This window comes from Diabrotica virgifera, chromosome 4, assembly GCF_917563875.1.
Source record: "Diabrotica virgifera virgifera chromosome 4, PGI_DIABVI_V3a".
NCBI lineage: Eukaryota > Metazoa > Arthropoda > Insecta > Coleoptera > Chrysomelidae > Diabrotica > Diabrotica virgifera.
This window is the reverse complement of record NC_065446.1, coordinates 106,865,171-106,887,146: the sequence shown is the minus strand read 5'-3', so window position 1 is coordinate 106,887,146 and position 21,976 is coordinate 106,865,171. Positions and strand designations below refer to the sequence as shown.

The following is a 21,976-nucleotide window of genomic DNA, read 5'->3' as shown; positions in this document are numbered from 1 at the left end:
AGCCCCCTGGTTTTAGGGCTTGTATAAAATCGAACCTGGAAATCGGCAGCTGGTTTTTCAGTATCTGTATTGAGCGGAAGTCATTTAGGCCAGAACGGTCAATACAGAATAGTACTCGGTGCGGTGGCAACCACTTAAACAGCGTGTACACAGCGGTGTAGAAAGCCAAGGGAATGACTACTACACTATTTTTCCCAGGTTAATCAATATGGCTGAGGAAATAAACGATGGCCCCGAGTACGGGCGCTTCTTAAATGGGGCAGGGGTGCGAAGAATCTCCCGCTTGGCCAAATTTGATATACAGAGAAGTTGTAGAATAGGCACATGGAATGTGCGGAGTTTATATGAACCAGGAAAAACACACAATGCCATAAATGAGATGAAAAGGCTGCAAATATCAATTCTGGGTATCAGTGAAATGCGATGGCCCGGATCTGGCCAATGCCATGTGGATGATCATGAAGTATATTATGCAGGAGAAGAGAGTAATTACCATCGTCATGGTGTAGGATTCATAGTCTCAAACGAGGTTAGCAAATGTGTTAGAGCGGTATGCCAGGTATCTGAACGAGTCATAATGATTCAGTTGAACGCGAAACCCAGAAACATAAATTTAATACAAGTGTATGCACCGACAGCGGAAAGTGAACTGGAAGAACTTGACAAGTTCTACGCCGATGTAAAAACTGTTACCGACCAACTCAAGACTAGAGATCTCACCATTCTGATGGGTGACCTTAATGCTAAGATAGGAAAAGGCAGACAAAGTAATATTATTGGCTGTTATGGACTGGGCGATAGAAATGAAAGGGGAGACTATTTCGCAGATTTTTGCAAAGAACATAATCTATGTATAATGAATACCTTTTTCAAATTACCTAAAAGGAGATTATATACGTGGAAATCTCCAGCAGATACCCCCAATAATATCGTAAGAAACCAAATTGACTACATAACCATCAGTGAGCGTTACAGAAATGCAGTAAAGTCTGTTAAAACCTATCCTGGCGCCGATGTGCCATCTGATCACAATCTATTGTTAGCCGAAATAAAATTAAAACTTAAACGGATAAAACAACCACGATCCTCTAACAAACTGGATACCGATTTTATTAGAAACAACAGTCAGGGGATTTCAAACAATTTAGAGAGCAATTTTGAGAATAGCGAACAACAAGAATCCATCGAGGATCATTGGAACCAAATCAAAACGATTATAAGCAACTCAACTCCAAACTTCAAAGAGAAAAATCAAAAGAAGCAACAGTGGACGAACGATGAGATTTTGAATTTGATGGAAAAAAGACGCAAATTTAAGAATCAAAACATCGAAATGTATAAACGCATTAATAAAGAGATAAGGACTAAAATACGAGCGGCAAAAGAAATATACTTTGAAAAAAATGTTTAGAAATTGAAGAGTTGCAGAGAAAACATGATTCATTTAATATGTATAAAAAAATAAAAGAACTCACCGGTCAGAACAAAAAACATGCAAATAACATCGTTGATAGAGATGGAAAACTGATTATCACTGATTTGGATAAAATAGACAGATGGAAAGAATACATTGAGGAACTGTTTAATGATGAAAGGCCCGAGCTTGAAATTAACGAAGTAGTTACAGGACCTGACATAACTATGGACGAAATTGAACAAGCAATAAGATTAGCAAAGACCAGAAAAGCGACGGGACCAGACGAAATACCGAATGAAATAATAAAGCTCTTCGAAAATTCAGGTAAAAGATCTCTCCTTCATCTTTTTAATAAAGTTTATCAAACTGGCTATATACCAACGGATTGGCTGCTGTCGACTTTTGTGACGATACCTAAAAAAGCAAACGCGAAAAGATGTAGTGACTACCGAACCATTAGCTTGATGAGTCATGTTTTAAAGATATTTCTACGAATTTTGTACTCTAGGATGTACCAAAAAATAGAAGAACAGCTTGGTGATACACAGTTTGGATTCCGCAATAACCTTGGGACCAGAGAAGCACTGTTTAGTATTCAGGTTATGGTACAGAGATGTCGGACATCCGGTTTATATGTGTTTCATTGACTTTGAGAAGGCCTTTGATCGGGTAAAACATACGGAAATGATTGCTATTCTTCAGAAAGTGGGTATTGATGATAAAGACCTACGCATTATCAAAAATCTTTACTGGCATCAACGTGCAAACATCAGGATTGGCTGGGACACGTCTGAAGAACTTCAAATACGAAGAGGAGTAAGGCAGGGCTGCATTTTGTCCCCACTAATATTTAACATCTATTCTGAGTTTGTTTTCAATAAAGCAGTGGATAATGCTCAATGTGGTATCAAAATGAATGGCGTCAATATTAATAATTTGAGATATGCGGATGACACGGTGTTAATTGCGAGCAATTATGAAGAACTTCAACATCTGATTAATAGGATTACCACAACGTGTGATGAATATGGACTCAAGCTAAACACCGCAAAGACCAAGGTGATGGTTGTCAGTAAGACGCCAATACAACCGGAAGTAGTAACAGCTTATGGTGAACAATTAGAAAGAACTAACAGTATCACCTACCTTGGTTGTAATCTAAATGAGAACTGGGACATGAGCAAAGAAATTAGAATACGTATAGAGAAGGCCAGAGCTGCATTCTTTAAGATAAAGAAACTTTTATGTGGAAACAACATTACTTTGAATCTTAAAATTAGATTAGTGAGATGTTATGTGTTCTCTACTCTTTTGTACGGTGTCGAAGGTTGGACTTTAACAGATACTCTTCTCAAGAAATTGGAAGCCTTTGAAATTTGGGTATACCGAAGAATCCTACGAATAAGTTGGGTGGATAGAGTTCGTAACGAAGTTGTTTTGCACCGGATGGGAAAAGTCACAGAAGTCGTCAGAACAGTTAAAAATCGAAAACTTGAATATTTTGGCCATGTTATGCGACACCCAGAGAGATATAATATTACAAGACACTCCATTTAATAATACAAGGCAAGGTAGACGGAAGAAGAGGGCCAGGTCGAAGAAGAACGTCATGGCTTAAAAACCTGAGAGAATGGTATAACAGATCCTCTGCATCCCTTTTCCGAGCTGCCGTTAACAAAATTACTATAATAGCCAATTTGATAGCCAACGTTCGATAATCGAGCACGGCACATGAAGAAGAAGAATCAAAAACAAGACCCGATACAGCCACAACACAAAGGCTATTGGAAACAGCAGAGATGAGAGTACTGAGAAGAATTACAGGAAATACGCCGAGAGATATAAAAAGAAGTGAAGACATTAGAAAACAACGTAACGTACAGTACAGTGTATATACGAATGGACAATAAATAGAAAAAAAGAATGGAATAACCACATAACCAGAATGGGGTAGACACGTGTACTCAAAATAGCAAGAGATAACTCACCAATGGGTAGAAGAAGAAATAGGTCGACTGCGCAAAAAATGGAGTGACAACCGCATCTATCCACCAATCAACAAGCAGAATTGCTTATAAAAAGGAAGAAGAAGAAGAAAACGAAATTTCAAAAGTGGTTGTCGAGCCAGTAATGATGATGAGTGTTAAAATAACAAAAATGAAAAAAAAAATACATTTTATTATGTAAGTTAAGACAATGTTATTTACTTACCTTCTAGCTCACTCTCGTTGAATTCCTTTTTGATTGAAGAACTCTAAAACATAAAAATATTAGAAATAAATAAAACAATCAGCAATACAACTCACCCTTCTTTTAGAAAATTGGTACGCCGCCATTTATTGCTAATATCAATATACACTTAATCTTATACTATTTACACTTTGTTTTTTTTACAGGTGAGAATAAAACAAATTCATCATTCGAATGATGTTTATCCACTACTGATCCAACGCTCAAGTTTGTGCCAATTTGCTCTCACGTTTTAAGATGACATTTCATAAATTCTTCCCTAAATTTTATCGCTTAGAAATATGATGGAAACTTAGTAAATAAGTGAGGGACACCGCTTAAATATTTGGCACTGGATTTTTTGTATTTATCTGTAATTTCACACGATTAAATGATGCGTTTTCAACGAATGATCCGAGCTAGAAGTGTGATATCTTTTTGTTTATCAGATAAGACTTTAATATTTATTGTAGGTGCTATTTCGAGACAGTGAGTTATTTACTACTTATTATCGTTTACATTACTGTAAATAATATAATATTTGTTTTTTAATTTGTGCGTACTTTTGAATAAAAATTTTGTGTAAAATTTACCACGTATTCGACCACAAAAAATCCTAATTTGCGAGTGCTTTGAATTCAGTTATTTAAAAGTCTTGTAAGCTGTTTCTTTACCACGCTGAATCATGTGACAGATATGGATTAATATTGTCAATATAGTTTGTTTACAAAACTGTATTGACACATAGTTTCAAAAGTTATGCATCATTCAATTTTTCGCTATTATTAACTATTTTCAGAAACTAATAACTAATGTTATATAATATGTATCTATTTATTTATACGCGACGTTCCATGTTCTTACAGTCTCTGTAGCTTCTCTCATTTTGACCGCCTTCGTTTTCTGTCCATCTATTCGTCTTCTTTGATGGCTCCATCTCCCATTATGTGGCCGTACATTTTCTGCCCTGGCAACTTCCCCTTCTTTTTCGTTGTTGTGGTATATAATTTAAAGCTTTCTCTGGCCATCTGTCTTCATTCATTCGTTTCACGTGACCATACCACACTAGTTGTCTCATTTCAATTCTATGTACACTGGAATATACAGTATTTGTCGTCCTTCTAATATCTTCATTCCTGATGTGATCTTTTTTGGATACACCACACGCTCTCCTTAGATAATCCATTTCTACTACTTCTATTCTTTTTCTAACTCTTTTCGTGATCTGCCAAACTTCTGCTCGAGTGGTCGAGAGTCATAAATTTGCAGTCACTCGAGCGTTATGGGGACCTATTGGGTTGTGATTGTTAGGTCCTAAAACCAAAAAAAAAATAAGTAAAATTTTCCATTTTAGTGGGGACTTTCCATTTTTTAATTAAATTTTTCATTTCCAACAATCGTTTTTTCCGATTATAGCGCCATCTATCCATAATTCCAAAAAATGTCTTGAATAAAAGTTGCTTATTTTTACGTAAAGAATCCAAATCGGCAATAAAAATTATGTGGGGCCCCCCACCTCCGTGGGGGGTCGTATTTGGTACCATTCGATAGATTTTTCAAAAACATTTTGAAAGTGTATTTTGCAGTTTTTCGATCTGATGTTCATTTTGCGAAATATCGCGGGGTTTGTATTTAAAATTTTAAATTTACCCCTCACCCCTCTCCGTGGGGGCAATGTTTAGTACCATTCGATAGATTTTTGAAAAATATTGAAGAATTATTTTTTAGTTTTTCGATCTGATGTTCATTTCGTGAAATATTCGCTTTTTTTTGTGAAATTTTTGACTCACCCATTTCCTTACTCAAATCCTCAGATTTTTGAAATATACACTCTTTTGAATGTACTTAACTTACCTTATCTTAATATGACAATTTCGAGTATTTTTAAGGAAAGATTTTTTTCGGACCCCCGTTAACAAACTTCCCTGTGTTAAGAGCCAATATATGGTAGAGGTACATCTGCTGGGTACCAGGTTTCTCCCCGTATGATAATATGACGCGCTTGAGTAACTGCAAAAATCCCCGCTTGGGCTCCCCTACCATAAGTCATAATAGGCTCTACCAAGGTTCGATAGATTGTCAATGGACGGCCGGAGTGATGACGTACAAGTGTAAATTTTTATTGACATATCTATATGTCAGATTTCTTGCAAACCTTTCCAAACAAACGTTGTTTAGTGTGGCAACTTTGTATTCTTTATTATTTTTTCAGTTTTTACAGAGAATATTTCCGTTTTCTGCAATATGTAAGTATTGTTATAGTTACTACAACAATTTTACAAGGTTGTGTAATTAATAAAGCATGATGTTTTATATAAATAGCAATAAAATGTATGCATGGGTGAAGTAACGTTAGAATATATTTGATTATTAGATTATGGCATCAAAACACGTTGTTAGTTTTTCGAATATTGTAAAATTTTAACTTTATACTAATTATTAAAAAGTCTTGAGATTCGGTAAACCCTATCTTTTCAACGTGTTTACAATATTTGTTTGGAAAGTGATCATAACACTGAATATAGCCACAGTTCGCCGTGACGTCACACTCCGGCCGTCTATTTCGTTTTTTATCTAGTATCTTTGGACCATTAGTAGAGTTTATACAGTGATGGTGATGAGTACGCTAATAACCGGCAAAATAGCGCAAAAGATGGAAAACATAATAATACATTGCGAAACAAAAAGAGATGAAACTAGTGGAGGTGGAAATAATCGTTATAAACCTATAAATTAACATTACATTACATAGTTTCCCACCTTTAGACGTCTGTGACAGGAGTATTTTACAAAATTCTACTGCCACAGTGACAGTTGTCACACTCCTATGATACGTCTAAAGGTGGGAAACTATGTAATATTATAATGTTAATTTATCCGTTTATAACGATCATTTCCATCTCCACTAGTTTCATCTCTTTTTGTTTGGCAATGTATTATGCTTTCCATCTTTTGCGCTATTTTGCCGGTTATTAGCGCGCTCATCACTGTATATCATTTATAAAAAAGAATATCATAACATTGACAGATATTTTTTGTTTTAAAGGAGATACTATTTTTTTATAAATAAAAACTAAAAAATGTATTTCTTCTTCTTCTTCTTTGGGTGTCGTCTTCTTAGCGAAGGTTGGCGATGACTTTTGCAAAGTCTTCTCTATTTTGGGCTTTTCTTATTAGACTTTGAAAGTCTACTATCCTCTCCACTCTTTGATGTTGCGCAGCCAGGTTATTTGTCGTCTACCCGGGCCGCGTCTTCCTTCTATTTTCCCTTCTATAATAAGTTGAAGGAAGTTATACCTGTCGTGTCTAAATATGTGTCGAAGATAAGATGTTTTACGTTTTTTTGACAATTTCTGTGAGTTCACGTTCACGAAGTGTTAAAATGTATTTAACAATTTTAATATCGTGTATATCCCCCACGGGTATTAATGCAGGCCTGGATTCGAGCTTTAAAGGTACGTATCCATTACGTTGGTGCTCCGTATTCGGTGTAACTGCTCGAATGGATACGGCATGCGCTCCCCTACATATAAACCGTCATCGATTGAATCGCCGGAGCCCCAACCCCCTATAATATTTCAATCAAAGCACCAACGTATCCACTATGTGGAGCAGCTACATGGAGCACGGAGCACCAACGTAATGGATACATACCTTCATACTAGGGATGGGAAAAACCTACCGGTTATAACCTAAAACCGGTTTTTTTACTCCACAATAATAGGTTTTCCGTTTTTTTGCCCCGGTTATAACCAGTTTTTTCTTTTTAAAATAATAACCGGTGAAAAACCGGATAAGCGACCTCCAAAAAATAATGAATTTAGAGAAAAAATGGGGGAGTTTTTTTTATATATTATGGAGTCCATATAATAATATATATTAAACCACCCACATATATTTACACCGAAACGTCTATAAGCTGATATAAAAACATCTATTAGCTAGACAGCTAGTACATAAACATAATTATTTATAAAATAAAAATTCCATTTTTATTCAGTTGCAATGCCAAGGCAAAACAATCTTATTTTTCACTTATAATACGGACCGCAGTCCAGCACTCTGAATTGACGATTTTCGACTCTTATTTCAGTCTCATCAGAGAGACGTAGTCCTGCTGCTCCATACTCTAAGTGACCAACAACGAGAGTTTATCCCCCACACCGCAACTGACGTGAATGGATTAGGTGACTAGCGTCATCTGGCAATTGAAAGGTAAGGTAAAGTTTTCAATCCTAATAGCGACATTAATAATATTGAAAAATATTAAAAATATTACTAAAAGATTTTTAAATTGAAAACTTATTGGTCCATTTCCCTGGTGACAGCTCCATGGCTTCTAAAAATTGCAAGCCAGATGGATGCTGAAGCGAAGAAGACAAGAGGGAATTCAAAAAACTTACAATTCACGACCCCGTCTGTTCAGCTGGTAAATTCCAACGGAAAATGGACCTAGTTACTCAAAGGAGTAAAGACCAATATAAAAATAATATAAAAATTCCATTTTTATTCAGTTGCAATGCGAAGGCAAAACAATCTTATTTTTCACTTAAAATACGGAGCGCAGTCCAACACTCTGAATCGACGATTTTCGACTCTTATTGGAGTCTCACCTGAAAGACGTAGGCCTGCTGCTCCATACTCTAAGTGACCAACAACGAGAGAGTATCCCCCACACCGCAACTGACGTGAATGGATTAGGTGACTAGCGTCATCTGGCAATTGAAAGGTAAGGTAAAGTTTTCAATCCTAATAGCGACATTAATAATATTGAAAAATATTAAAAATATTACTAAAAGATTTTTAAATTGAAAACTTATTGATCCATTTCCCTGGTGACACCTCCATGGCTACTAAAAAATGCAAGCTAGCTGGATGCTGAAGCGAAGCAGACAAAAGGGAATTCAAAAAACTTACAATTCACGACCGCGTCTGTTCAGCTGGTAAATTCCAACGGAAAATGGACCTAGTTACTCAATGGAGTAAAGACCGATAAATAAAATGAAAATTCCACTTTTATTCAGTTGCAATGCTAAGGAAAAACAATCTTATTTTTCACTTAGAATACGGAGCGCAGTCCAGCACTCTGAATCGACGATTTTCGACTCTTATTGGAGTCTCATCGGAGAGACGTAGGTCTGCTTGTTTTATATTGGTCTTTACTCCTTTGAGTAACTAGGTCCATATTCCGTTGGAATTTACCAGCTGAACAGACGGGGTCGTGAATTGTAAGTTTTTTGAATTCCCTTTTGTCTTCTTCGCTTCAGCATCCATCTGGCTTGCAATTTTTAGAAGCCATGGAGGTGTCACCAGGGAAATGGACCAATAAGTTTTCAATTTCTTTTAGTAATATTTTTAATATTTTTTAATATTATTAATGTCGCTATTAGGATTGAAAACTTTACCTTACCTTTCAATTGCCAGATGACGCTAGTCACCTAATCCATTCACGTCAGTTATGGAGTGGGGGATAAACTCTCGTTGTTGGTCACTTAGAATATGGAGCATCAGGCCTACGTCTCTCCGATGAGACTCCAATAAGAGTCGAAAATCGTCGATTCAGAGTGCTGGACTGCGCTCCGTATTCTAAGTGAAAAATAAGATTGTTTTGCCTTCGCATTGCAACTGAATAAAAATCTTTAGCTCAAACCTATGTTTAGCTGGACGATAAACACGGATCTGAATAGAATAGATCGACTGTCTTTTCATCAGTGTGACAAAATTGTGGATTACTGTAAATATAGAGCACAAATCTCATGAACATTAGCAAGAAAAAGATAGCAAAAGGTCAAATCTACGTCAACTCAACCTTAGTATCTACAGCTACCTCGGCACCATAAACGAATGAAGAATGGACCAACAACCAGGATATCTCAAGAGCGCTCATCGGAAAAGCTAGATCTACCTTCAATCGGATGAGGGCCTCCTTCAAGAGCCACAACCTTGCTCTTGGTATAAACGTAAGAATGCGGTGATGCTGCGTCTTTTCTGACATGTTTTGGTATTTTATCGTGGATTTTAGACATATAAGATTTATGCAGAATATTGGAAGCATTTGAGATGTTGCTTATATTGGGAAATACTTAAGATCTTGTGGACTAACGAATCAGAAATGAGGAGGTCCTCAGAAGAATGAAGAATTACCGAGACCACCATCAAATCTCGAAAGCTTCAATATTTCGGACACATTATGAGAAATGAATCCAGATATGCCCTTCTACAGGTCATCCTAAACCGTTTATATTTATATCGATTGATTACCTTGGTATCTTCAATAGTATCGATATTAATAATATTAATACCGATCGATTCGAATGGAGTATCGCAAACTAAAATGCAATGTGAATGTAAGATTGTAACCTAATGGATATTAACAACTATTTATTAAAAAAACCGACCACCGGTTTTTGGAATAACCGGTTTTTTGACCGGTTATAACCGGCAGGTTAAACCGTAAGTAGAAAAAACCGGTATAACTGAAAACCGGTGTTTTGTCAAAAACCGCCATCCCTACTTCATACTGCTAACAAGTCGATCAATCATTTCCTGTGGCAGATTCTCCCATTCTTCTCTACACGCAATAATTGTAAGTTCATGATGGTTTCTAGGAGGATTTCTTGGGCATGAACAGCTATGGAGAGCACATCCCATGCATGTTCAATGAGTTTCATGTCTGGAGACATCGCATGCCACTCCAACGGCTAATACCTTCTGTCTCAAGGTAGTCGTTAACATCACAACTCTCCATAAATATATAATACCTAAACTGTGCGCTGCAATTTAAAAGTGTTCCCCCAGTGCGACAGAGAAAAAATGTTGGAAACTGGGTATGCATCTCTTTCTAATCGGCAGAGTTTATCGACCATTTGACTTTTCCACTGCTGCCGACTAGATAAACGCCGTCGATTAGAAAGAGATGCATAACCTACTTACAACATTTTCCTCTGTCGCACTGGGGGAATAATTTTGAGAGAGTTTTAAGTACCTAGGATCGTTATTACAGAGTATTGGGGAAATACAATAGAATTAGGGTTGGATGGATGAAATGGAAGGGGCGAGTGGTGTGTTGTGTAATAGAAAAATTCCAATGAATCTGAAGGGAAAATTCTATAAAACAGCCATAACATCGGCTATGATGTACGGAACTGAATGTTGGGCAGTTAAAAAGAAAGAGGAACAACGAATGCATGTGGCGGAAATTATAATGCTTGGATGGATGAGTGGGGTAGTGAAAAATAACGATAAAATTAGAAATGAGTATATTAGGGGAAGTCTAGGGATGGCATCAATTTATGCCAAAATGAGGAAGCATGGGTTAAGATGGTTTGGTCATGTTCATCGTCGAGACGTTATTCACCTAATACGAAGAATTGCTGAACTGAGGGTTGCTGGAAGAAAGAGGAGAGGAAGGCCAAAGAAGATCTGGGGCTAGACGCTTTAACAGGACATGTCGGTAAAGGGGATTGATGTTGATAAGACAAAAACTTATGGAGAAATGCATTAGCGGAAGCCGACCCCGTAAGGGATAATGACAAAGATAATGATGATGATGATGATGATGATGGTTGGCGGACCAATTTTAGATTGCAGCGCGCAGTGTCGGTATTAATATGAGAAAAACCGCTATTTTTGCACTTTTAGGTTAGGATATATAAGAAACCAGAATAACGACGGAGTCAGACCAGGAGGGGTATTGAGTCTACTACTGTTTATCTGTGCCATTGACTAAGTAATTAAAAAGTACTGGCCAAAAAGAAAAAAATTACCATAGGATATAGAAACCTAAATCAAATAAAAATCGAAGCCTGTGTATTTACAGATGATATTGTTATTTTGACAAGGACTGAAAAAGCTATGGAAGAAAATATAAAAATCTGGGAGAGATAATTAAAAAATTACAACCTAATAATAAATATGGGTGATTCGCCAAGATAGACGGCAATTTCGAGGTAGAGAAATTTAATTTAAAACATGGTTTAGAATTAGTTCATTTTTAAATATTTTTTATAAAATGAGCTATTCAACTTACCCATGATACCAGCAGAGATCATTTTTAAATATTTTCCGAAAAACGGAAATGTTGTGACTTCGGAATTCACTAAGTGTCCACGGTGTTGACGTAATTCTCTGTTAATTGAAATTTATGATCGTAACAATTAAATAAAAATTGGTATGTAATAAAACTATACAAAACACTTCCATGTTGATATATAAACTACTACAGAAAAACATGAAAATAGGTAAAATATCAATTGCGTCGCAATTGATTTAGACCGGCCTTCGTATTGGTTAAACTTCAAAAATCTAATCTGATTTTGAACACAATCAACATTCTCCATGTCAACATAATGATTTGTTATCCGCTTCCATACATGAGCTCCATGTTTTCACATAATGTGCCTACATAGACGGCTGTCTCTTTTATCAACATTAGAGAAGACTACCCGAAATGGTATAGCCTTACAGAAATAAGCTTAGCTGCATAAAATATTACTTTCTTTCATAAAACTTTATTTAACGATTTTGGGGGGTTTCGCATCTTGAGAGCTTACCCAGTAACCCTTTTCCTATATCAGACTAAATTTAAATTGTATTTTTTTAGTTTAAGAATGACCACTCACACACTTTCAACAACTCCGAGGCACTTTCGTCCACTCCGAGGCACGACTGGGCTTTGGAGTTGATTGCTTCGGTGTTGATGATTTCATACATTTTAATTCTACTTTCTACAAATATTAAAAATAATTTTGCTTTATTCATCGTGTTTCAAAAAAACTTTGACTGTATAAAAACATACGCTTAGCTTAAGACACCTTGAAAAATTTTCTATGGTTAACGATATTATGTTCGTCCACTTTCTTCCACAATTTGGGTTAGACTGAAGCGCACTGAAGCGTTCCTCTCTTGTCAAGCTGCCTGCCATACATTATAGTGCAGTTTGGCCTAAATCATATATTTTCATGAGGCCTCGGTGTTGATGCACAAAGTTGGTTACAGTTTTTAGTAGTAGATTTTTATGGTTTAATTTTAAAAATGAAAGATATTAATTTGACAGTTTTAAATTACATTGGGTTTTTAATTAATTATTGATAAAATAATCTGCACTTTTGTAACTTTTCAGTGTGTAATACTATAAAACAGATCAAAAAACAAGGTGGGTTACAGCCTCGGAGTTGATATTTTGACATTAAAATTGCATAAAATGCTTGTAAAAATACTTTTTTTTTAATTAATGTTAAGTGGCGTACATTCATCTATCTATTGTATAACTTAACTTTGGCAACACAATTTGAAACACAGTATGTAAAGGACTCAAAAAAATATGCCGCTTATTTTGGCGAACCAACCATATAGAAAAAAAAAGTGATGGCAATATCCAACAAAGAAGTTAATGTAAATATTGAAATCCAAGGTAACAAAATAAAACAGGTAGAGACATTTAAATACCTTGGAATAATTTTAAATAAGAAGGGGACACAAGAAGATGAAATTGGAAACAGAATAAAAGCAGCCACAAGAAAATATCATTCCCTATATAAAATCTTCTTAAATCAAAGGGAAATAACAAGGAAAACCAAAATGGTAATATTTTTAAAACAATTTACATACCTATCACTACCTACATATAGGTCTGGATCCCGCGAACCAAAAAAAAAGTTGATTAATAGCAAGCTGAAAATTGGTTAATAGCTTAAGGGTGTGTAGTCGAACAAACTTTGATATATGGGAACACTGGAACAGAGGAAGTTTTAATTGTGGAAAAGGTTAAAAATTTGGAACGTCAGACTACGAAAACGTCAGATGTATTTTGTCGGACAGAACTTCCAATTGATTTGTTACCTTTTAATTAAACTCTCATGCAAAAATCAGATTGCTATTACTAACCAACATGATTCCTGCCATTTGACATGTTCTTCGTGTTCCACTAATCAAAATGCCCAGTTGGTGATAAACACCATTCTGATTTTTGCATGAGAGTTTAATTAAACGGCAACAAATCAATTGTTCAACAAAATATATCTGACGTTTTCGTAGTCTGACATTCCAAATTTTTAACCTGTTCCACCTTTAAAACTTCCCCTGTTCCAGTGTTCCCATATATCAAAGTTTGTCCGACGAGACACTGTTAATCGTTACGCTATTAACAAATTTTCAGCTTGCTATTAATCAACTTCTTTTTCTTATGCGGGATCCAAACCTAACAATGGAGAAGAGAATTGGGCATTGAACGACAAACAAGAAAAGAGATTGCAAGCCGCGGAAATGAGGTATTTAAGAAAAGTCGTGGGGGCTAGGAGAACTGATAAAAGACATAGCGAATATATTAGAAGAGAATTAAAAGTAAAACATTAAAGGACAAAATACATGAAAAGAAATTAAAATGTACTGGACACATATTTATAATGAATGACAACAGACCAGACAAGTTAAAATGACATGGGAAACGAGGCCGATAGGGAAAAACCGGAGAGGCCGACCAAGGAAAACCTGGAATATAAGTGTGACGGAAATATTGAAGAATAGAGGAAAATCGTGGCAGGAAGCCAAAGAATTAGCTAAAGACAGAAAAAAGTGGGGCAAGTTCGCAAATAATAAGGAGTAAAGGAGACACGTCGACACCTTCCTGTATAAGAGGAACATAGATTGTGTATATATTATGTATGTTTAAATACCTAGGATCAGTATTACAGAGTAATGGGAAAATACAATAGAATTAGGGTTGGATGGATGAAATGGAAGGAAACGAGTGGTGTGTTGAGTGACAGAAAAATTCCAATGAAGCTGAAGGGAACATTCTATAAAACAGCTATAAAATCGGCTATGATTTACGGAACTGAATGTTGGGCAATTAAAAAGAAAGAGGAACAACGAATGCATGTGGCGGAAATTATAATGCTTAGATGGAAGAGTTGAGTGACAGAAAAAGGTAAAATTAGGAATGAGTATATTAGGGGAGTTTAAGGCCAAATTTTGGGTCTCGAAGGTAGCTGAAGGTGCTAGTCTTTCAGCTACGATATAACTTCGAGAAATGCCCACATCTTAACCAAGCAATATGGCAAATCCTACTTCCACGTCCACGTCGTAATCCCTGGGAAATGCATGGCGTGCAATGGGTGTACGTTATGTAGCTGACGAAAGAGGGCGAAGGCGAACTTCCGGCGCCAAAAACTAGAACACACTGGCTAAGGGAATAAACCCCAACATAAAATTACTCACCAACCCGCCAGGCAGGCGTGATTTTTCAATTGCCAATACTCCCCAAAATGTCAACTACAAAAAGAAAGATAGTACCCCAGATGGGTACGACTAAGTGTCCAGAGTCCCACACCAACGCGTTTATCTGCCTCAAGGATTCTGGGGGATGCAAAAAGCTGACATGTACAAAATTTAAGAAACAGAAACTTACTGATTACATCGGTACCTATGCTTTTTCTCATGAGGATCTTTCAGTGCGTCACCGTTTTTCGATTTATTTCTAACGCGTTAAATTGCATGTGACAGAAAAAAACACACGTCGGTGATTACATTTCGTCGGTGACATTTATAACATTTATTCTAGTTGTCAATAGATGGCGCTATAATCGAAATAAAAATTATTTTCGAATTATATAATATATCTACGAATATAATCTGCACAATTTATAAGACTATACAAATCAAACAAAATACCATTTTATAAATGCAATAAACAGAATTGATTTGTTTTTATGCCAAATTGTAAATAAAATTTGACAACTGTCAGATGTAACTAAAATGCCGTGTCACTAAAATGTATATTATCACGGACTTACCTTTTTTTCTATCATTTGTGACGCACTGAAAAATGTTCATGAAAAGAAGCATACAATATCAGATCCATGGTAAATGAGGATAAAGTAGCAGAATTAGAGGAAGAACTAGATAAAATTAAATGGGACATCGTCGGGCTATTTAAAGTAAAAAGAAGAGGAGAAAAGTGCATAAATGTAAACTCTGGTCATCGATTATATTACATAGGAAAAGAGGACCAAACATACTAGTCCTGTCGCCAGTAGGGGTACAACGGCCTCCTTAATTCAGATCGACTTACCCAAGTTTTTTTTATGTATTTTGACCCGTAGAACACGAATTTTTTGGGTAACAGTCGATCCGGATGTCGATAAGATTGTTATAAACAAAGAACTTGAGGAATCACATAACAGCGATTTTTCGTACAACAAAACATTGTTTTGTACTTTTTGGGTCATTCTAAGCAAAAAATGTTTTTACAATTTTTTTTGTAGGATGCATAAATTTCGACATAAACGTGGTTGCACTTTCAAAAAATCGAAAAATTGCAATTTTTGAACCCGAATAAGTTTTGATTGAAAAATAAAATAACAATTCTGCTTACAGCATTTGAAAGTTCAAGTCAAATTCTATCGGATTTGATTACTTTCATTGCTAATAATTAATTTTTTTATTGTTAAACAAAGCTATAAACACAGAGTGACTGAATGATGTTTTCAATGCATTTCCCATTTGAAATCGAACGAGTAGGCGCATACAGACAATTTCTACGTAGATTACCTACATTAAAACGCATGCATTGGCACGGGAAACACTATGTGTTTATGGCTTTGTTTAACAAATAAAAACTTTATTTTTAGCAATAAAAATAATCAAGACCGATATAATTTGACTTGAACTTTCAAATGCAGTAAGCAGAATTGCTATTTTATTTTTTAATCAAAAGTTATTCGGGTTCAAAAATTGCACTTTTTCGATTTTTTGAAAGTTCAACCGCGTTTACGTCTAAAACTATGCATCTACGAAAAAACTTGTAAAACCATTTTTTGCTGAGCATCACCCAAAAAATACAAAAAAAATGTTTTTTTGCGAAAAATCGCTGTTATGTAATTCCTCAAGTTCTTCGTTTATAACAAACTTATCGACATCCGGATCAACTGTTACCCAAAAAATTCGTGTTCTACGGGTCAAAATACATAAAAAAACTTGGGTAAGTCCATCTGAATTAAGGAGGCCGTTGTACCCCCCCCCCCTGGCGACATGACTATACGGAGGAGTAGGATTTATAATAAATAGAAACTTGATAAATAGGAATCCGTAACAGCAATTAAAAGTATCTCAGATAGAGTAGCCTACCTAATTCTGGAAATAAATAAAATATTCAAAATAAAACTTGTGCAAACATATGCGCCTACCACACAGCACGAAGACGAAGAAGTAGAAATATTCTACGACGAAATAACAAAAGCCATAGAGGATCAAAAAGTGATTACACTGTTATATTAGGTGACTTTAATGCAAAACTAGGTCAAAAATTGATGAAATGGAAACAAAAATCGCAGACTATGGACTATGTTTTAAGAAATGAACGAGGTCGTAAACTAGTTGAATATCTAGAAGAACAAAATTTGTATGCCACAAACTCTTTTTTAAGAAGAAGGCAAACCAGAAATGGACGTGGGCATCAACGGATGGTAGAACAAAAAATGAGAGAGACTACTTCCACGGGAAGTGACCATCGACTCTTAAATATGCATTGACCAGAAGAGAGAAAGAAAGAGAAGATTTAAGAAACAACCAATAGCAGAACAACAAAAATTAAAAGAAAATGGCGAAGCGTTCAGAGAATTCATTAAAGAAAACCTCATTAAGGAAAAGCATTAAATGATACATCAGACATTAATGCGATTAACACTACATTAAAGAATAACCTTATACAAGCAGGAATAAAGGTTGCTACTAAAACGAAACAAAGAGGCAACAAAATAAGCAGAGAAACGAGAAAACTGATAAAAAAAGACAACAGCTTCTAGCAACAAACATTAGATACAGCACAGAATATAAAGAATTAAACAAAACCATTAAAAGAAAGGTAACGGCAGACATCAGGAAATATAATGAAACAGAAGAAGAGAAAGTAATACAACGGTATCGCGGAGTAAAATGTCATAATATCACTTAAAAACAAAAATGGAGAGGAGCAAAACGACAAAAATGGAGAGGAGGAAAATAACAAATATAGTAGAATCCTTCTATAGCGAATTATATGACACAAAACAGGAGCCTGATAATACTCAAAAAAAATCTAAAACGGAAAATTAAAAATGTCGACTCTACCGCTCTATCTCAAATGAAAAATAACAAAGCTGCCGGTCCAGATGGTATCCTTGCTGAAATGTTTAAGGAAGGGAACCAAGCTATTATAGAGGAGCTAAACCTCTGTCATCAATAGGAGTTAAAGCAACTAAATTCACCCTAGCCCGCTATTGTGCTCTGTAACTGGATGTGTGGTCAGTCACAGGGAATCCAGCTACTTCTTGTGTGTCCTTTCCGTAGGATGATGGTGATTTCGATGATGAGAAGCGTTTGGCCGAAGCCCACAAGAGGCACGTCAAGTGATCTTGAGAGTCGAAGAGTCGAAGAAGTAAGAGAGTTTTGGTGCCATGCCACATTGTTTGATTTGCTTGTCTAGATAATGTTTAGAAGAAATGCGTTCAATGTGCTTCCCCGTTTAGGATTTTGTCCTCTTCAGGGTTTGAGGTGAATGTATTGTGTTGGCAGTAAAGCAAACAGTCCGAAAACCACACCGGGGCAAGCGCCGTGTCCTGGTGTTCTTGGATCCTGGGTTATGCCAGACGGTGTTGTCCAGAAGGCCAGAAGTCAACAGAGAAGAAAGTTTGATGGATTGTTGTTGGTTCCATAGACATTTACGTGTACTGTCCGTGCTTTGCTTTCGACCAAGCTCCCTAGAAACCATTGTACAACGACAGGCGAACCTGCGTCCCTCGTCGGCGGTCAGGAGGTGGCTTTGAGCGCAGCGTGGACAGTGAGCGTTCGAGTGGAGAAAATAGTTGCGGCTATTTTCTTGGGACGAACAGGTATTATTGTGCAATGAAGTTGGGAAACCGCAAAAAACCAACTTCTCCCTGTTCGGGGTAAGGAAGAGGAAATGTTAGAGGTGGGTACGGAAGGCTAACGGGGTAGCCTCAAGGATGTTTTCGTACTCTACCGGGAGTTCGTCAATGCATGTTTGCATTAGAGCGGACGGTACGTGAATCTTTTTGCGTTTGGGCTTTCGGTAGAGTACGTGGCCGGAAGATGAACAGGAACATTTGAGAGATTCTTGTGTGTCGGAAGGGGGGCCGTTGATTACTTTGATTGTGAAGTTCCTGTTCAGAGAGTTTATTCTCTCGGTGATTTTGGGGATGTTCGAGATGTTATGGATTTCGTTTGAGGGATATCGCCAGTGCTCATAGTTACATCTACGCAAGACTCTGCGCTCCGTCCTCAACAACCTCTCTTGTTTTTGTCTTGAGCAAAGAGAGTAGATACATGATTTGTACTCCATGACGGGTCGAATAAAGGTCTTGTAAGTGTGAATGAGAGTCTTCTTGTGTGTCTTGCCAATTTTTCCCGAGAGAGCGTTGAGAAGTCTGGCCCTGTTCCTTACCCTATCTAAAGTTGCCTTTAGATCTGCGTCCCAGTTGAGAGTCCTGGTAAACAGTACTCCCAAATAGTTCACAGTCGGGCTAACAACAAGCCTTTCTCCCAACAAACTCAGAGGATATTGGTCGTCTTCATTGCGAATGATTCTATTTGACACAGTAGGGGCGCGAAACACAATTGTTGTTGTTTTGTTCGCGTTGAGCGTGACTCTCCACTTACAACACCATTCGCCGACACCGTCCAACAGAGCCTGTGCTCTTCTGAAGAGGAGTCTTGGGTTGTATCGAGAGGTAGTTGAGAGCAGAGTCGTGTCGTCTGCATAGAGAAACAGCCGAGTACCTGGGATATTTTGGTTAGTGATGTCGCTGTTGTAGATGATGTACAACAGCGGCGCTAGGACTGAACCCTGGGGAACTCCAGCTTGTGGAGTGAAGGGGGTGGACTTTTGATCGCATATTTTCACTCTGACAGTACGGTTGTGGAGGTAGGAGTGTACAATTTTGGTAAATTGCAATGGAAGCCCGATGTCCAGAAGTTTCCGAACAAGCCCGTCGTGCCAGACCTGGTCGAAAGCCTTCTGCACATCCAGAAATGTGGCTATGGCGATAGAACCATCGTTGATGGTTTGAGTGACTTTGGTAGTGAAATCTATTAATGCATGTTTGGTAGATTTACCTGACTGGAATCCATATTGGAATTTTGGTATGATATTGTGGTTTTCGAGAAAGTTATTGAGCCTCTCCTTTAGGATTAGCTCAAGAACTTTACCCAGAGTATTGATTAATGAAATTGGTCTGTAGGATTCCACGTCGGTTGGGGGTTTGCCTTTTTTCAAAAGCATGATGGTGTTGGCCACTTTCCAAGGAGTAGGAAAATGGCTGTTTTTGAGACATGCATTGAATATTTTAGTTAGAAGAGGGATGATACTCTCTGGAAGTTTTTTGAGGCACCTTCGGTTGATGCCATCAGGTCCGGGAGCGCTGTTTTTGCCGATTTGGCAAAAGCTCTCCGTTTCCCTGTCTGTGAGGGGGTCCATGATAGGATCATAGACTGGAATGTGGTGGTTGAGAGTAACATTTACAATGTATTCTGTGTTGAATTTAAATATGCGATCAAAGTTCGGGTTATCTGGCGTTTGAAAATTGTTTTGAAGCGAATTTTTGAATGCTTCGGCTTTCCCTTCTGGGGAATTGACTATGTGATTGTTGACCAACAGATGAGATGGTTGAGATAATTTTTGTTTTGTTAGGACTTTGAATTTTTGCCAGAATTTACCTCCGTCTCTGTAGTCCAGTTTTGAGGTAGTCTCTTCCCACCGGCGAGCCGTTAGGACAGATATCTCCCTCTTTATCCTGGCACAGATTCGGTTGTACTCTGTTTTGATTAGTGGGTTTCTGTTGGCCTTGTATTGACGTAGAAGACGTCGTTTTTGTTGAATTTTGGCAATGATGTATTGTGGAAGTGCCGGTGATGTATAAGTTATTTGTTTGAGTGGAATTGCGTGCGTGATCGCCTCAGTGATGAGGTTCTCGATATTGGTTGCACTGGTGTCGATACTATCGTTAGTATCGAGTTCGCCTAACATTGGGAGATTTTGTGTGATGAAGTTTTGGAATTCAGTCCAGTTAGCGTGACGATAGTCTCTTATAGATCTTGGAGGGTTTGGTTGTTTTGGAGTGAGAATGTCGGTGTCGACAAGAAGAGGTACGTGGTCTGACGTTATCGAATCGCCTATGTGGCATCTATCCCCGAACCGATCCAGAATGTTACTAGTAACTAGGATGTGGTCGATAATAGAGGCCCCATTGGCGTTCAAAAACGTGAATTCAGTGTTGGTGATTCTTGAAATGGGAAGGTCTAGTAGATAATCCGTGAGGCGGATGCCTTCTGGGTTTTGATGGTGATCACCAAACTGTGTATGTCTACAATTTAGGTCACCCATCAACACAGCCTTGCCGAGCCTCGAAAAGTACTCTAGCAAATGCCTGTTGAGTGGTTGACCCGGGTGTTTGTAGTAAGAGACTATCGTGAGGGTTTCGTTGTTGGGGATGTGCACGTCAATTGCCAGGAAGTCCACATCAGGTGGACGAAAATTTTGTGGGAATGTGTGTGTGTTGTGCGGTATTCCGTGTTTCACGAGAATACCATTCCCACGTGAAACCTGACAGCGGCTTCGATGGATGATCGAATATCCTGCGAAGTGTGGATCGTTTTTCGACAGAGTATCTGTGAGTGCGAGGATCTGGATGTTATGCTTCGACAGGATATTCTTGATGAGGGGTCTCTTTTTGGAGAGACCCTGACAGTTGACTGTGCCTAGGGTGAAATCCATAAAGGGAGGGTGTTTAGTGGTTGGAGCGGAATGTCACCGTGACATTGCTCCCGTACCCGTGGACCACTGTCGAGTGGTCGTAGACTTGGCTAATCAGATTAGCCGTGATTGCAGCGATATGCTCACGAAGTTCAGGCAACAAGTTAAGCAACAGAGCGGTCTGAATAGACAAGATGTTTTTTGTTTCTGTAGGGAGTTCGAAAGGGGGGAATGATCTTTCGATCGTAAGTGGCTGAATTTCATGTTGGGCGGAGGGGATGGTGTGTCTTTGAGGACACTTGTTGGAATATGCGGGGTGGTCACCGCCGCAATTCGGGCATTTTGGTTCCTGCTGTTTGGTGCAGGCGCTGGATTTATGGTTGCCGCCGCAGTGGGGGCAGACGAATGCTTTTTGTGGGCATTCGTCGATGGAATGTCCGTTGATGCAGCATTTGCTGCAATATTTTGGAGTGGGTATTGTAGGGTCGGAGCCATGAGGGAGTTCGGCATTATAGATCTCGCCATCTAGAGTTATGCCTCGGCTCAGTGCTGACGTGAATTTTTCCAAGGATTTGGTCACCACC

General features: G+C 37.7%; 1 protein-coding gene across 1 annotated transcript in view; it reads right to left on the bottom strand.

Moving 5' to 3' along the window:
• LOC114325666 (calcium-binding protein E63-1) overlaps nt 1-4,067 on the bottom strand; it is a 101,321-nt gene extending 97,254 nt beyond the window's left edge. The window contains exons 1-2 of the mRNA XM_028273784.2: nt 3,724-4,067; nt 3,629-3,671 (exon numbers count right to left, since the gene is read on the bottom strand). Coding sequence (XP_028129585.1) covers nt 3,629-3,671; nt 3,724-3,753 — 73 coding nt within the window. The 5' untranslated portion in view covers nt 3,754-4,067. The remainder of the gene's footprint in view (nt 1-3,628; nt 3,672-3,723) is intronic.
• Between the last annotated feature and the right edge of the window lie 17,909 nt (nt 4,068-21,976).